Here is a 17,879-nt window from a genome sequence, read left to right as displayed (position 1 = left end):
GCTTGTTCGCGGCGTAGCGAAACACAGGTTACCACAGGTGCACGGACACAAAGAAAATCACGCGCGAGCATACCCACGCCCGGAGGAGCAGAGGCAGGTAGCAGGTAGGGGAATGGAAGAGGGTCGCGTGGCAGCACACCTTTACAATATGGGTTATTAGGAGAGAATGTAACAAAATCTGTTCGTTAAATAGTGGCTGCATGTGATGAAATGCCTGTCGCCTTCTTACAGCAGGATAGCCAAACGAGCGTCGTTGAAGCGCTGCGTAAGTGGCACGCGGTAACACTTAGTTAACGCAAATGATTGTAATTGATTTTTTAAAAATTGTTTCACGGAAGGTGTAATTGAGACGTCGTGCGTTCTTTTGATACAGTCGTTTGTATAGCCACCCAAACACACCTCTCCAACGCAACGTAGGGCAACGTCGAAGAAGTACAAACTGTCCGCTTCTATAATAATAATAATAATACTAATAATAATAATAATAAGAAGAATGTCAGTAGTGCTTACCATTTTCAGTAAATTATAAATTAGATTATGATTGTTTAAAATGTTTAAAGAAAGGTGAAATGAAAATGTATTTAAGAACGGATTGAAAACAAAAACTCTTAAAGTTTAATTTGCAAATAAAATTTAAAAAAAACTATGCACAATGAATAAATATAAAAATTAGACATCATTATTAGCAAAAAAGGACCTACTATTGGATATGTGTGCAGTTTATGTTTACATGTAAATTGAGTGCATTCCGGGGGAAAAAAAAAAAAAAAAAAACATTATTTTAACATCAGACATCTTCCGCCTTCCATCACATCCCCCGGAGTTGATAGATTCCATGCGCGCAGCACAGTTGAAGCCCACGCTAATTCTCATGGTTATGATTATGGCTTCGGACACATTTGTGGTTAAGATAGGAATTATAGGCCATGGCTACGTTTATACGCCTCGATTCATCATTCATTATGGCCGGAGCAGCGGTGACACTGGCGCAGATGTTACCAGTGTAGTAATTGAGGTATTTAATTGTTAACAATCACAATGAGTGATGGTTTGCAACGCTAATCAGACCACTGTTTTCCTAATAGTTAAACTGACATGCACTGAACAGAGATTTCTTCCTTCTCTCCCTCCTTTCTGTCTAGGCACACTCTAATTCATTAATTAACTCCTTTTAATCGCTGCTGACAGCTTTCTCATCTCTCTCTTTCTCTGTCTCCCTCTCTATCTGTGAAATGTGACTGCACTGTAGAGTTAGAGAGATCATACTGTGTTAACCCTCTCTCTGTCTCTCTATCTGTGAAATGTGACTGTACTGTATTGTTAAAGAGATCATACCATATTACCCCCCCTCTCTCTTGCTCTCTCTCTCTCTCATCTCAACCCTCTCCATTTCAGTCTTCCTTTCTTTCACAGTGCTTTATTGGCATTGCACTTTGATGCCAGAGAACCAATGAGAAATCCCAAACAATTACGTAACTAAATTCTCCCAATGTAGTGTTAATGTACTGTAGTGTTCAGTCAGTATGTATAGTCTGTATTAATTGTCTCTCTCTGGGTAGTGTTAATGTACTGTAGTGTGCAGTTAGTGTGTATATTCTGTATTAATTGTCTCTCTTCGGGTAGTATTAATGTACTGTAGTGTGCGGTCAGTGTACATATACTGACAAAATAAGTTAGCAAACTAGCTATGTACTTTATTGTAGGGAGATAGCATTAGGGTTGCCAGATTCAGATGGTGGTGGGAGGATAATGGTGTGATCCCTTCAGAACTGAAGTTGGGTCAGGGAGTCATTGATTACACTACAAACTTACTGGTACATTTCATTGACCAGTAGGGACCACAAACCGGTCCTGTACAAATAATTTGAAATCCGGACATTCCAGTTGAAAACTGGACGTCTGGCCAATCTAGTTAGCTTTAGTTGGATGGTCTAGTTCAAATGAGCCATCTCAAATGACCAATATGATTTTGCAGGAATTTGTGGATATAGTGAGCAGATGAGCTAAATGTTAGATGAGTAACAATAGCTAGTTAGCACTAGTTAGTTATTACCAAATTAGCTCTAGTTAGTTATTACCACACAATGTGCATCAGCTAGCTAGTTAGTCAGTTATTTTTTGTTTGTTTCCTGCTAACCAAATAAGTAAGCAAGCGATACACTAAAGCTGAATTGTGTGGTACTGCATGAAATGTCTGATGGCCTTGCGAGCTAGTTAAGTTACAGAAATACTTTATAGTCAGAGTGTCATTGCTTTGCAAGTTGGTACATTACTACATGACCAAAACCAGGGGATTTGTAAGAGTATGAGACAATATTTATTATAATAATAATAATAATAATAATACATTTACATAGCACCTTTCAACATGCTTTCCTAAGCAGATAAAAATAAGGCTTAAAATGACAACACAAGGGATGCAATCAAAGCAGCATAAAAGGGAAGAATGAGCAGCAAATAAAAAAGCAATACACGAAAGGCACTAATAAAACGAAGAGAAGAACAAAGCACAGTAAAATTAAAACACAAAAAAAAATCTATAAAAGGAGATGAGAAAATAGAAGCATTTAAGACCCAACACTTAAAAAAGGATAGACACAGAAGCCAGATCCATTCTTCCAGTAATTGCTGTTGGGCAAATGAGTCCAGCAAAGTCTTTCTGAACAACCATCTTAAAATGCGATTTCCTCGTCTTTCTGAACAGCCATCTTAAAATGAGATTTCCCAGTCTTTCTGAACAGCCATCTTAAAATGCGATTTCCCGGTCTTTCTGAACAGCCATCTTAAAATGCGATTTCCCGGTCTTGCTGAACAGCCATCTTAAAATGTGATTTCCCAGTGCCGACTGTGGGTGGCGGCTCCACAGGTGATCACATCGCTCAGGGTGTGCAAGGGCACAGCCAGATAGTGGTCCACGTTTCATCGCTATCTAGCGCCCCCCGCTGGTCGTTCGGGCGTCCCCAGGACTGTACCGAATGTGAAAAGTCTTTCCACCACTCTCTTACGAATTCCCCATTGTGAGCTTAGCGGCGAGCCGTGGTGTGAGAAGAGCAGCTGGTGACGCCACGCGTTTCGGAGAAGCGCGGATGTCTGCGCTCTCCCGAATCGGCAGTGGGGATCGCGCATGAACGCGGCTGCAACTGCAGACAGTTGGCCGTTCCAAATTAGGGTGGGAATCGAACAGGCTCAGCCGCACGTCGGGCGACAAATTTCTGTCTAAAAAAGTAATTTCAGTCGTGTAGCAGATGAGTGGATGAGCTGCCCGGTGTGTTTGTCTCAGAATTTTGAATCACATTTTGACAAATCAGAAGTAGGTGTGGTGGAGAAGTACCAGGGATCCTGGTTTAAACAGCCTATATGTGTGGAGGCCTTCATACAAAACCTGTTTTTGAAGAGAGAAGATTTCTACTGTGCAGTATACACGAACAATGCACATGCCTATTAACCAATCAGAATTGAGCAAGATTGTGTAAGAAAATTGTTTGATTTTTATATCTTACTGTGCATTAACCATTTCTCTGTGCAATCTTAATACACTTTGGTCTGCTTGACAGTGAGCATAAATTTGTGTTTCTTTCAGAGTGAAAGTATGACCCTCTCCAGTGCCCCACCCCAACGTAGAGGAAGTACCCCTCTGCCAATCAAACACCAGCTCAGACGGGAGGAAGCTGTTAATGAGGATTGTGATTGGACGCCGGGGCTGAGTGGGGCCTCCCCTTCTCCAATCAGCTTCAGTCCTGCCGGGGAGGAGGCGGTTTTGCCCACGGGGCAGGAGGGGCCCCTTCGCATTGCCCTGCTGGGGCAGAACGGGGTGGGAAAGTCTTCCCTCGCCATCGCCCTCGCTGGGGAGTTCGACAGGACCGCATCCATCGACTCTGAGGGTATTGTGTACATGAGAGAGAGAGTCTGTGTGTTTGTGTGTGTACGTGTGAGAGAGATAGAGTCTGTGTGTGTGTGTGTGTGAGAGAGAGAGAGTGAGAGACTGTGTGTGTGTGTGTGCATCTGTGTATGTTTGAGTGTGTGTGTGTGTGTGTGTGTGTGAGAGAGAGAGAGAGACTGTGTGTGTATGTGTGTGTGTGCATCTGTGTATGTATGAGTGTGTGTGTGTGTGTGAGAGAGAGAGAGACTGTGTGTGTATGTGTGTGTGTGCATCTGTGTATGTATGAGTGTGTGTGTGTGTGTGTGTGTGTTTTTTACATCAGGGGCTGATGGGTACATGTTTGTCTCAGGAGAGGGCTACGTTCGCACGGTCACCGTGGACGATGAAGAGAGCACCATCATCATCTACGACAACTGGAGACAGGTGAGCTAGGCCCCGCCTCTTTGCTCGTCTTCCTCCGCCTCCCAGCATTTCTGTTCTTTCCATCGAAACGCGTCTCCTCCTGCTTGGACTCCGAGGCCCTCCCCCCTGTCCACAGCAAAATCAGCCACCGGTTCACGCCCCAGACACCCCGGGAGAGGAGTTAGCGGTGCCATAATCTTTTCAAAAAAAATTTTTTATTGATCGAGGAAGCGCTGAGTTCGGGCGAAGGGCACCGAACCCTGCGGCTGTCCGCACGCAGGAGCCAGTACCGCGGCTACACCCATGCGCATCTCTGAAAAAAAATACATTTTTCAAATAAATGCATAAATAAAATTGTTGGCACGGCGACAGCAGGCAGACAACAGTGACAAGACAGTGCTAGAAAACCTAAAAATGGAACACAGTTCATTTTTTTTTTTTTTTAATTGGATTTTTTTTTCTTTCTGGTGCTCCTACACAGCAAACAGCTTCAGGGCATGAGCAGCACTGAGAGAGCACTCTGGGTAATGGAGTATACACTGGCCCAGCAGGAGTTGATTTAACCCAAGTAATTTTGCTGTTTGTTTGTTCTTTCTTTCTTTCTCCCGTTGTTTCTTTCTTTGTTGTTTCTGGCTCTTTCTTTCCCTGACTTCTAAGTTCAAATGGCACACAATGTATTCCCTTCTTGGGGGAAGAAAATAGTTAAATCATGTTAAAATCTTAAACCACCAACAACACTACTCTTACAGGAACCACCTGACCTCTCTAGGCATGGCCACAGCCAATCACAAGCTGCCCTGCCTGCCTTAGGATACAGCCAATCACGTGTTGCCCTGACTTACTTAGGGCACAGCCGCTTATGGCCACAGCCAATCAAGAGCTGCCTTGACTTCCTTAGGGCACAGCCAATCACATGCTGTCCTGTATGACTGCCTTTGGAATCATGTGACATATCGTTACTCGGCTCAGAATCAACCCCCTGACAAAATCTCCAGCACACAAGCTTATAAGTGGCTAATAAAGATTCATAAAGGTGTAATTGCAGTGGTAATTAAGGTGTTGTGTACGAAGGCTTTAGGAATACACACATTATTTTAAGTGTGACATAAATACTGAGTAAGCACAAACGCATTATCATAGTCTGTACCATCACTATCACTGCAACACTATCACACCCTCCTTCCTTTCTTCAGCTAAAATACTGACCTGATACTGACTGAATACTGACCCCATATTGAATTACTACTGACCCAATACTGACTAACTACTGACCCAATATTGCCTAAATTCTGACCGAACCCTGGCTCCTATACTCACTCAGCATAATTTACAATTCACAGTATAACTTTTAGCGTTACACTCACCCAGTGCAGACCCAAAAAAAAGAAAAACCCATCATCAGTTCCGATTCACATTCAGGACAGACACAGCGTTGTGTTTTCTGATTCAGTTTCTGTGGATCTGCAGCCGTGAGAACACAAGCAGACATGTGACTCGGCAGATCCAATGAGCGGGTGGCCGCAGCTCTCCCCTCCAGTGCGAGCCCGAGCTAGCCCGCACGCCGCAGCCATCGCCAGCTTTCTCCATCTTCGGGATTCGCGCGTTCGGAGACGACGTTTCTCGCTCTCTCTGACTCATTTTTCTATTTCTGTTGCCGCCACCGCGCCGAGAACGTCCCCCCTCGACAGCCGAAGCGGTTGTTAGCGCATTCGATTAAATCAGCGACAGGGTCGAGTCGTTCCAGACTGTGCCAAAAGTGCCTTTTTCTTTCTGCCACCAGTCCTATTTTTGGTCAGTGACAATTTGTGTCATCTAGCATCTGTGAGCGTTAGTGTGCCTGTGAGTGTCAGTGTGTCTGTGAGTGTTTGTGCATCGTTTGTGCATTGTATGTATGTGCGCATTTGCAGGCTCTTAAAAAGGACTTGAGTACTATTTATGATCCTACTGTGATGTTAGTTTTCTGTGAGGCAGGCTAACGTGGCTAACGCACAGCGCTGTTATTTTTCTGTGAGGCAGGCTAACATGGCTAACGCACAGCACTGTTAGTTTTCTGTGAGGGAGTAAATGCTAACGACAGCACTGTTAGTTTCTGTAGAGGCTAACATGGCTAACGCACAGCACTGTTAGTTTTCTGTGAGGCAGGCTAACGTGGCTAACGCACAGCGCTGTTAGTTTTCTGTGAGGCAGGCTAACGTGGCTAATGCACAGCACTGTTAGTTTTCTGTGAGGCAGGCTAACGTGGCTAACGCACAGCGCTGTTAGTTTTCTGTGAGGCAGGCTAACGTGGCTAACGCACAGCACTGTTAGTTTTCTGTGAGGCAGGCTAACGTGGCTAATGCACAGCACTGTTAGTTTTCTGTGAGGCAGGCTAACACAGATGATGCACAGCTAGCCAGAGCAGGAGCGTAATATAACCAGGTGTTTGAGATCGATTGGATGGAAGGAACTGGTGGTATGATTATCGGTACATATGATTGGATGGAATAAATGGGTGGTATGATCATGGCCACTTATGATTGGGTGGGAGAAACCAATGATAGGAATTCTGATAGGACTCCCTCCAACAATTAACTACATCTCTCTCTCTCTCTCTCTCTCTCAGGACCTGTCGGCCTTGCGGTGTGAGGTGTGTGTCCTGGTGTTCTCGGTGACGGACAGGCGAAGTTTTCACCGAACCGCTCAGCTCCGCCTCCTCCTGAGGGAGACCCAGCCTCAAACTCCCATCATCCTCGTGGGCAACAAGAGCGACCTGGTCAGGACGCGGGAGGTCAGCACTGAGGGTAGGTACAGTTCATCCAAAGCAGCCGAAACCGGGCTCCGTTTTTTAAGCTCACTTCAGTTTCGCAGCATTCAGGTGTTTGATGGAGTGTTCCCCGTATTCAGGGGTTTGGTGGTGTGATCACTACATTCAGGGGAGTGTTCCCCGTATTCAGGGGTTTGGTGGTGTGATCGCTACTTTCAGGGGAATGTTCCCCCTATTCAGTGGTTTGATGGTGTATTCAGGGTTTTGGTGCTGTATTCAGTGGTTTGGTGCCGTATTCAGGGGCTTGATGGTGTATTCAGGGGTTTGGTGCTGCATTCAGGGGCTTGATGGAGAGCTTATTCTTCAAACCGTTCCAGCGTCTGAGTACTGATTCAAACGTATCACAACCTGCTGCTAAAATCACATTGTGTGGAAAAAAAACTTTTAGTTTTTGAATTAGTTATTTATTTTATGCAGGTGTATGCGTATGTAAGTATAATTTGCATATGAGCCACAATACAGTGAAGAAAATTTAACGTTGTGCTGCAAAATTATTATTATTACTTTTTTTTTTTCAAAATTGCTGATTTTTTGAATTGATACATTCTGGAAGGGACATGCAGGTTATACGGTCCAAAGGACTGAGACATGCCCCCCCCAACCCCCCCTCCCCCCCTTAAGGCCCCACCTGAGAGGAAGGACAGAGCTGCCTCTTCCTCAGCTTCTGCCTGTTTTAGTTGCAATTAAGGAACGCACTTCTAATTACTGCTAATTAGTGCGACTGCCTCTGCAAATGTCTGTTCTCCTCTCTTTCGTTCTCTCTCTCTCCCTTCCTGACTCTCTTTCGCTCTCTCTCTCTCTCTCCCTATCTCTCTTTCTCTCTCGCTCCCATCCTGCCTCTTTCGCTCTCTCCCTCTCTCTCCCTATCTCTCTTTCTCTCTCTCCCACCTTGTCTCTCTTTCGCTCTCTCTCCCTCCCTGCATCTCTCTCTCTCTCTCTCCCTCCCTCTCTCCCTATCTCCTCCACTCTCTCTGTCATTTCCTCTGGGCTCTATGTTACCATGGAGCCCCAGTGTGTGTGTGCGTGTGTGTGTTAGTAGGTGCGTTTGTGTGTGTGAGTGTGTGTGCGCGTGTGTGTGTGTGTGTGAGTAGGTGCGTTTGTGTGTGTGTGGGTGTGCATGTGTATTTGTGTGTGAGTGTGCATGTGTGTGTGTGTGTTAGTAGGTGCGTTTGTGTGTGTGAGTGTGTGTGTGCGTGTGTATGTGTGTGTGTGCCTGTCCGTGCATGTGTGTGTGTGTGTGTGCATGTTTGTGAGTGTGTGTCTGTTTTTGAGTCCCTCTTCAGAGCTCTGTTTTGCTAAAGACAGGCAGCTGTGAGTGTAACAGGAACTCAGCTGATGCAGATTTTTAACATGTACGGCGAAGTTATCATCACACAAAGCGATGCAGGAAGCAGAGCTGGCGCTGAATGGAGATGGGGTCCGCCACAGGAGCGATATCAGCAGTGACAGTGCGGAACGCGGAATGGGTAGACACCCGCAAAATGGCAGAGCGCACTGCGCTGAATATTAAACTCGTCCGGACGCTGGCTAGGGTGCGGTTTGTGCTGCGACCGGCCTGTTGGGTAACTGCTCCGCACACCTGCAGTTCCTTTCTCAGGGCTCGTCCCCCAGCGCTGGAGAGCTTTGCTGGCGACTCCTCTTCAGCTGTTTACCGAATGCTTCCTGAAGCGAACGTAATTGGGCCTGAAAGGTTGCTTACCTTTGCTCACCGTGATTGGAGCTCACGAGCATCGTGCCGCAGCGCTAACGAGCGTGGTTAGCGCGTTCGGCAGTTGAAACGTGAAACCTCGGAGCAACCTCAGAGAAGGAGGATGTAAACGACGCCGAGGCCTGTGGTTTCTGAAATACGTTTCGATTCTGCGTCTGACCGTTGGTGCTAAAAAAAAATAAAAAAATAAAACAAAGTGATAACAGAAGCTTGCAGCCCAAAGTGCGGTCTCAGTAATTAAAGTTTACTCATATTGTTTTTTCCTACTTATCCACACAAGGAGCAGCTGCAAGTGTGCAGTTTCCTTTGGTTTTTATCAGTTGGGAATTTTTAAAAATATAAAATTTGTATTTTAAATAAAAAAATTATACAATTATGAAAACAAATATTTGAGCTATTGACAAAAAAAAGCACAGGCATCGCAATCCCATTCTGGGTGAAGCTGCTGGTCAGATTTTGGTCGGTCTGGCTGAAAACTGTCGGAGTAGCGTACAGAAGATAGATGTAGAACGAGAAGAAATAAAGAGAACATTAAGTTGGCTTTTTCTGAAATCCAAGACCTTGACTTGACTGCAGTCCCATTACTGTTGTAAGAAATGATGAAATATAAAAGACAGCGTATTCGCCAAGAACAGATCATCTGAGGGAGACACATTGATGCACATCAAGAGTGATGGCTACACTGACTTTAGCAATAAAGCCAGTTAATCATTTCCCAAAGATTTATAGGCACCGGGGCGAAGGGAGTTTTTGAGTGATACCAGAATCACTGAGTTTATAGAGGAAATGGTACCAGAAACAAAAGAATTTTTCTTCCTTTCTGGATTTCTTTTTGGGGTACTTATTTCATTGGTATAGCTGTGTAAGGATAGTCTGGCTGTGCACTGACATTTACTTTGGTTTTCGATACTAATTGTTGGGATTTTTCCAGGTAACTTTCGACTTACTGATAATATATTCTGCCCTTCTGTGCCTTCTTGGTGATGTGGCACATTTTAGTTTCTGAGACTGACGCTGATGTTCTTCACTTGTGTGAGTCGCTCGGGGAAAGAGTGCCTGCTAAGCGATAATTTAATGTAATGTTACGACTGAATGTACTGAGTAAAAAAAACTGCATCACATCTGACGGTGCGGGGCCCAGCTATGACAGCACTGTTCCAGCACAGCAAGGTTCTGCTGCATCAGTGGCACAGGGGGTGACATACTGTTGGCGCAAGATCTTTTTTTTTTTTGTAGAATAAGATTAAAGTGCGATATGACACGCGAAGCCATATTGGCATGAATATTGGCAGTTAGGGGGTGTCATTAGGCATGGTGCTGGACACCTCCCTCGGTGTTCATGATATAACACGGGTTTGAGTTCCAAAGTCGCCTTCAGAACATGCATCCATCAACAGATATCCCAGTAGACTTCGAAAAATGCATGGCAAAAGATTCTTTTAAAAATAAAATGGACAGTAAAGTGCAATCTTCTGCAAGATGAAGTTACTTGGTCACTAAGCAACGGGAATTCAGTTTTATAGACTTGGCTAGCATTCGTACAGAAGCTTAGTCACTTCGCCCTTCTCTGTTGATTTGAAGTTGGTGGCTGCTCTCCTCTCCGTGCGGTAAGTGAAACAGACTCTGAAGAATCGAATACTGAGCCGAGAGGCTTTAAAGCAACGTTTTAAAAGCATCATCATTTCTTTAGTTTTTCTCTTCTGTTTCTTTCTCTCTCAGAACTCACTCCCTCCCTCCGCCCCATTCTGTCTCTTTGGCAGCACCTTTCCTCTCTCCGGAAAATTCACATTTTCTGTGATTCAAGTTTTGGGAAGTTTGGGAATTGTTTTGTGAATTTGGTGACAAAATGTTCTCCCCCCTCCCCTCTCTCTCTCTCTCTCTCTCCCCTCCTCGCCCCCCCTCCCTTCTCCTCCCTCTCTCCCCTCTCCTCCCTCTCCCCTCCCCCCTCTCCTCCTCTCCTCTCTCCCTCCTCCCCCCCCCCCTCCCTCTCAGAGGCCCACTCCAGCGCGGTGCTGTTTGACTGCCAGTACCTGGAGCTCTCCGCCTCGCTGGACCACCGCACCTCGGAGCTGCTGGAGGGGGCGGTGAGGGCTGCTCGGGGCCAGGCCTGGGGGCCCGGGGGGGCTGGGGGGGGCCCCGTGGACGACCGCAGGGAGAGCCTCACCACCAAGGCCAAACGGTTCCTCTCCAGCCTGGTGCCCCGCTACCCCAGGGAGAGGGAGCGGGAGCGGGAGGGGGGCAGGTTCTGCAGGCAGAAATCACGCTCCTGCCACGATCTAGGAGCTCTGTGACAGAGGGAGAGAGGGAGGGAGAGGGGGGTGAGGGGGGGGGTGAAAAAGAAAAAAGAGAAAAAGAGGGAGGGAGGGAGTGGGTGAGAGAGGGAGAGAAAGGCAGAGACAGAGGGAGAGAGAGTGTGAAGGGGAAGGTGAGGGATAAGGAGAGAGAAAGAGAGAGATAGAGAGAGAGACAGACAAAGGGAGAGAGAGAGAGAAAGAGAGAACAGGAAATGAGTGTGAGAAAGGAGAGTGTGTCAGCATGCAGAATGAACAAAGGAAGACACAATGAGCGAGGGAAGATGACGAGGGAGAAAAGTGGAAAGAAATGATGAATAATAATAATAATAATAATAATAATAAAATAATAATAATAATAATATGCTTGAGTTACCTCAAAGTATTTACACAAGTATTCTTAGCGAACACATTCTTACACAGTGTCCCTGGTTTATTGGGTCAGAATTGGGTTCCTGTTCCCAGTAACCCTCCAGAAGCAGGTTTGGGGACCCCTCAGTAGGGGGTTTGGGGACCCCTCAGTAGGGGGTTTGGGGTCCCCCTCAGTAGGGGGTTTGGGGACCCCTCAGTAGGGGGTTTGGGGACCCCCTCAGCAGGGGGTTTGGGGACCCCTCAGTAGGGGGTTTGGGGTCCCCCTCAGTAGGGGGTTTGGGGACCCCCTCAGCAGGGGGTTTGCGGATTTGATTATTATTTTATTTGATTTTTTCCAGCGAATGCGCGTTGCCCTCGGCATCCGGCTCCCTGGACGGGACGCGAAGGCGCGTTTCTGACCCTGAGAGGGTTCGTACGGGGTTAGGGTTAGGGTGAGAGGGTTCGTATGGGGTTAGGGTTAGGGTTAGGGTGAGAGGGTTCGTACGGGGTTAGGGTTAGGGTTAGGGTGAGAGGGTTCGTACGGGGTTAGGGTTAGGGTTAGGGTGAGAGGGTTCGTACGGGGTGAGCCTAATAAAGCGGCGTTTCGCTTTACGGCTGGCGAGCGCTTCCTGAAGCTCCAGGGAGTCGGGCGCTGGGCGAAGGCCAAGCATGAGGTGATGACATCATCATGATGTCATAATGGTGGGGGTGCATGATGTTGGTTGTTGAGGTGAAACGGAGTGAGCGAACAGCACTGTTTCCTCACAGCAAGGGTGGTTGTGGGTTCGAATCCCAGGCCTGGGCTTTTCAGTGTGGAGTTTGTGGAGGATAAAACAACCTCGCCCTCTCAAAAAGTTGTTAAATGCTAAGATACAAAACAAACACAAAAAAAAAAAAAACAGATAAGAATGCATAATTAGGCTGGTCATTTTCCTGCGGATGACTAGGCCTGATGTGGGGCTGTATGAAGCACACTGAGGCTGTCTCTGACGGTGTCAGCTGGGGAGTACAAAACAGAAAACTTCCCCTTTGACTGACTGTTGGTCTCGACTTGCAGTCCTCTTCCTTGAGTTGCCATTACATTACAGGCTATTAGCAGACGCTCTTATCCAGGGCAACTTGCACAACTTTTTACACAGCATTTACACTGCATCCATTTACACAGCTGGATACGTACTGAAGCAATGCAGCTTAAGTGCCTTGCTCAAGGGTACGACGGCAGTGTCCAAGCAGGGAATCGAACCTGTGACCTTTAGGTTGCGAGACCAGCTCCTTTCCCCATTATACTACACTGCCATTTATCATTCAGTCTCCCTAACATGACGTGAGGAGAGAATCTGCGTGTTCACCTGCCAATGGATTATTCAGATCATGGGCAAACTTGTTAATCAAAATGAAAATGATGGAAAACAGGTGGAGACCAATAATCGCTGTAAGGCAAAGTTTTCTGCCTCCTCAATTTTCAGCTCAGCAGCCACCAATGAGCTCTACTGTATGAACCAGGAAGTGATGTCACACACTGGCAACTCAATGTAAAGAAATACTTACTGATATGACATCTTGTAATAAGGAATGTCTTCTTTTTTATCTTTTTTTTGGGTGGGGGGGGGGCGGCTTGTGAAATAATAAAACAGCTGTAATGTACAAGGAGAAAAATGCTGGAGGGAAATGCTTGTGTGGGGGGAGGGAGGGGGGTCACAGCATGGTTTGTCAGCTGTTGTCATCTCATCATTTTTATTACGAGTATAAACATGTAGATACCGCGCCGCGTGGTGACTGTGCTGTCACGGTGGAACGCCATTGGTCACTTGCCACACCCTTTCATCTGGAGGACCAATTAAAATTCATTTTGTTTGAAATTACCGCAAAGTATGTTCTCTTTACTTCTTGGGTGTGTGTGTGCACGTGTGCGCCTGTGTGTGAAAGTGCTGTGCGTTCGGTTGTGCACGTGTGCGCCTGTGTGTGAAAGTGCTGTGCGTTCGATTGTGCACGTGTGCGCCTGTGTGTGAAAGTGCTGTGCGTTCGATTGTGCACGTGTGCGCTTGTGTGTGAAAGTGCTGTGCGTTCGATTGTGCACGTGTGCGCCTGTGTGTGAAAGTGCTGTGCGTTCGATTGTGCACGTGTGCGCTTGTGCGTGCACCTGTGCTCGTGCATGAGAGCATGTACACATGTGCTTTATGAGTGTGTGTGTGCATGCGCTCACTTGTGTGTGAAAGTGAGTGCATGTGTGCTGTGTTTGTGCGTGCGTGCTCGTGCGTGACAGTGCATGCGTGTGCTAGTGCGTGACATACACATTGGATAAATTGAAAAAGCCAGTATTCCCACACATGCAGTAAAACAAAGAAAGTGATAATGCTGGACACACATTATTTTATCGGTCATTAATATACAGAGTGCACAGGGGAACGTTTGATTGGACGAGGCACAGAAAAGCAGAAGCCCTGTGGAAAGCGGTTTTGGCAGAAACCCTGAGGCTCGTGAGCTGGAGGAGAGCGTATCGAGGGAGATGGCGGTGGCGATGTGCGCTCGGGTGCCTCCTTCAGACCATAGTGCTCCTGAAGAGCTCTTATGCAAGTGGTTACTATAGTTACTGTAGTTATATCACCATGGCGCTGTACGGGCCAGGTACAGTCTGCTTCACTGTGACTGTGCCCTTTCGGATGTGCTCTTCTCCGTGGAACAGTGCTGCACCGCCCTGTTTTACAGAGCTGCACCGCCCTGTTTTACAGAGCTGCACCGCCCTGTTTTACAGAGCTGTACTACTGTTACAGAGCTCCACCGCCCTGTTTTACAGTGCTGTACTGTTACAGTGCTGCACCGCCCTGTTTTACAGTGCTGTACTACTGTTAGTGCTGCACCGCCCTGTTTTACAGAGCTGTACTACTGTCAGTGCTGCACTGCCCTGTTTTACAGAGCTGCACTACTGTTAGTGCTGCACCGCCCTGTTTTACAGAGCTGTACTACTGTTAGTGCTGCACCGCCCTGTTTTACAGAGCTGTACTACTGTTAGTGCTGCACCGCCCTGTTTTACAGAGCTGTACTACTGTTACAGAGCTCCACCGCCCTGTTTTACAGTGCTGTACTGTTACAGTGCTGCACCGCCCTGTTTTATAGAGCTGTACTACTGTCACAGTGCTGCACCGCCCTGTTTTACAGTGCTGTACTACTGTTAGTGCTGCAATGCCCTGTTTTACAGAGCTGTACTACTGTCACAGTGCTGCACTGCCCTGTTTTACAGTGCTGCAATGCCCTGTTTTACAGAGCTGTGCTACTGTTACAGTGCTGCACCGCCCTGTTTTACAGAGCTGTACTACTGTTACAGTGCTGCACCGCCCTGTTTTACAGTGCTGCACCGCCCTGTTTTACAGAGCTGTACTACTGTTACAGAGCTGCACCGCCCTGTTTTACAGTGCTGCACCGCCCTGTTTTACAGAGCTGTACTACTGTTACAGTGCTGCACTGCCCTGTTTTACAGTGCTGTACTGTTACAGTGCTGCACCGCCCTGTTTTACAGTGCTGTACTACTGTTAGTGCTGCACCGCCCTGTTTTACAGAGCTGTACTACTGTTACAGAGCTGCACCGCCCTGTTTTACAGAGCTGTACTACTGTTACAGAGCTGCACCGCCCTGTTTTACAGAGCTGTACTACTGTTAGTGCTGCACCGCCCTGTTTTACAGAGCTGTACTACTGTTACAGTGCTGCACCGCCCTGTTTTACAGAGCTGTACTACTGTTATTGCTGCACCGCCCTGTTTTACAGAGCTGTACTACTGTCACAGTGCTGCACCGCCCTGTTTTACAGAGCTGTGCTACTGTTAGTGCGGCACCGCCCTGTTTTACCCTGTTTACAATCCCACTGTGCAGATATTTAGCCATTCATGCTGCAGTGCTCAAACACAGCTGTTTTTATTTTATTTTATACTGTGGTCTTGAAGCCAAGCAGTTAATCTACATTTCTCTTTATGTTACGCTGGGCAATTCCAGCTGTTCTTTACACTCACTACAGTACTGTCTAGGTGCATTTAATGCATTTTTCATAGTAAATTCTTCTATCGGAAGAGTGTAAATTATCCTGGACTCCTCACTACATGAACACAGGGAGGATGAGAAGTGTACAAATGCATGTTTGTATGTATATGTGGGTGTGTATGGGGATTGGGCGGTGGGGGGAGGCTGTGGATGAACGTTGCTTGGTGACCGTTGTCAGGGAGACAGAGTCCTAGATTCTTTGTGACATGAAAGCTCCTACCTTCTTTTTTTTGTCAGAGACATGATGGGGGTGGACGAGAGAGGAAAGAGAGAAGAAAGGAGAGGACAGGAGAGAGGAGAAAGGAGAGGAAAGAGGGATGAAAGGGCACAGCCGGGGGGGGGAAGAGGCAATGAAAAAAATGCTGAACTTGATTTTCATTTATTTACAAAGTCAAACAGCACTCCTTCCTCAGCTGGAGCTGTGACTCTTCACAATCTGCCGGGCAGTGTGATCATGGTCAGCATGTCCACACATCGTCACAGCCCTGTACAGCTGGATGTGTGCTCTGTGCTAACTGGCACACCCGAGCCTCAGCGCTCTCCTGTCCTGGGAATACCCCAGACACAGCATGCTGTCCCCTCCTCTTCCTCCTGCTCCACCTCCTCCTGCTCCTGTTCCACCTCTTCCTCCTACTGCTCCTCCACTGTGGCATCCTCTCCATCCTCCTCTCTTCTCCCTCCTGCCTGCACAGTCTCCCACTCAATCCAACCCAGCAGGAGCACAGCAGATACACCAGCACAGACTCAGGGTCAGGCTCCAGCCCCACTATGACAGAAGGAGAAGGACCTAAAACAACAGCTGGAGATAGTGAGTGTGCGTGCATGAGTGTGTGTGTGTGTGTGTGTGTAATTACTTTCAAGAACAGTACAGCAAATGGAAAACAATGAAAAAGAAAGAAAAATCCTGAAAAGCCATGACACAGTTATACTTCATCACAATGATTAATTCTCTTGGGCCCAAATCAGGAAGAGTGGGAGGAGGAAGGAACAAAACAGCAGAGGAAGATAGAGACCGAGTGCCCTCTGGTGGTCGCACAGAGTCACTGCTGCTCAGACGATACGAATAAGGACACGGAGTGCCCTCTGGTGGTCGCACAGACTCACTGCTGCTCAGGCAATACGAATAAGGACACAGAGTGCCCTCTGGTGGTCGCACAGAGTCACTGCTGCTCAGACAATACGAATAAGGATACAGAGTGCCCTCTGGTGGTCGCACAGAGTCACTGCTGCTCAGACAATACGAATAAGGATACAGAGTGCCCTCTGGTGGTCGCACAGAGTCACTGCCAGTCAGATGATACAAACAAACCTTGTTGAATGGTAGTGTGTCAGTGTTTGAACCTGTAGCCTGTTAGACTAAAATCCAGGCTCTTCAGCTGTTAGTTCAACAAAACAGGCCCAAGACAGACACTACAGAACCCCCCCCCCCCCCCCCCCCATCGCGACACTGAGCTCACAACCACAACCTGTGAGGTACAGGCCCAGTTCCCTAACCACTCAGCCAAGCAACTCAAGCCCCGTTCTGACGGTTTTTTAAACATTGTTTTTACATTATTTTATCCCCTCCCAGTTCCTGTAAATATTGGGGGCTGTATGACGTGTAATCTTTCCCCTTGTAGCCTACACTGGTCTACATAGGCCAAATCAATAACCAGTAGCAACAGGAGAATAAAAGCTCGTCTGAATTACACGTTTTTAAAGACTGCATGAGTTTCTGCCGACTTTGAGTTTAAGCAGTCGCTTTCTGCTAAAGCATTCTCGTGACGCGTTCGATTCCACAAAGTGGTCAGGTGCTAATGACAGAGGCCACTGACCACTCAGCAAAGAACCGAGTGTACGTTGCCGTTCTGTCCGCTTTCTGTTCCTTTACACCGGGGCGGCTCTGACTGTACGTAACGGGCAATTAGCCAAGAATTCATATTATTTCTGCTTAATCAGTGATAGGCTACTACGAGAGGGTTCATCGCTGGCTGTCAATGACCCAACAAGCTACCAGCACGCAGCCATTCTCAAAGTGTCGAGATACCCACTTTCATAAACCACTTCGTTCTCACTGACGACATTGCGCAGAGCTCAAAGTACCATAAGTTTTATGGATCAAGATAAAAAGCAGGGGCCACGCAGACGCGAGCACGTCCCCTTTTCGTTAATCTCAGTTCCCCCTGTTGCAAGAAAGTCGGTACAAATCGTGTTATACGCAAGTGAACAAGAGATACTTCTGTTAATTTAGGCAAGTGAAAACAACAGCCTACCTTTGAACCTAGGCTGGCTCGTTTTTAAGTAAGGATACGATACGTGCTTATTGGACCACCGTCACGCTCAGTTTTCGGACACGAGTACGCACGTGAAACCATTCAAACTGTTCTGCGAAGAAGAAATTTCAAAATAACAGCATGTAATCGTTTAAATGCCAGT

General features: G+C 46.9%; 1 protein-coding gene and 1 long non-coding RNA gene across 4 annotated transcripts in view; one reads left to right on the top strand and one right to left on the bottom strand.

Moving 5' to 3' along the window:
- The window catches only part of LOC135254235 (GTP-binding protein REM 2-like), an 11,443-nt gene extending 337 nt beyond the window's left edge, over positions 1 to 11,106 (top strand). The window contains exons 1-5 of one of the 3 annotated variants that reach the window (XM_064334388.1): positions 1 to 104; positions 3,581 to 3,881; positions 4,230 to 4,303; positions 6,885 to 7,062; positions 10,786 to 11,106. The exon at positions 1 to 104 is cut by the window's left edge and continues 71 nt beyond it. In XM_064334388.1, coding sequence (XP_064190458.1) covers positions 3,590 to 3,881; positions 4,230 to 4,303; positions 6,885 to 7,062; positions 10,786 to 11,084 — 843 coding nt within the window. In that variant the 5' untranslated portion in view covers positions 1 to 104; positions 3,581 to 3,589 and the 3' untranslated portion in view covers positions 11,085 to 11,106. Of the gene's footprint in view, positions 105 to 2,491; positions 3,470 to 3,580; positions 3,882 to 4,229; positions 4,304 to 6,884; positions 7,063 to 10,785 lie in introns of those variants that run through there. The other 2 variants (XM_064334390.1, XM_064334389.1) reach the window with 2 other exon arrangements.
- Positions 11,107 to 15,827: 4,721 nt separating this feature from the next.
- On the bottom strand, positions 15,828 to 17,879 carry LOC135254258 (uncharacterized). The gene is made up of 2 exons (XR_010329788.1): positions 17,717 to 17,879; positions 15,828 to 16,230 (listed from the first exon to the last, which is right to left on the bottom strand). It is a non-coding gene; the product is annotated as an uncharacterized LOC135254258 (long non-coding RNA).

Source organism: Anguilla rostrata, chromosome 4 (genome assembly GCF_018555375.3).
Source record: "Anguilla rostrata isolate EN2019 chromosome 4, ASM1855537v3, whole genome shotgun sequence".
Taxonomy (NCBI): domain Eukaryota; kingdom Metazoa; phylum Chordata; class Actinopteri; order Anguilliformes; family Anguillidae; genus Anguilla; species Anguilla rostrata.
Note: the sequence above shows the minus strand (reverse complement) of the source record. Positions and strands in the feature narration are given on the sequence as shown.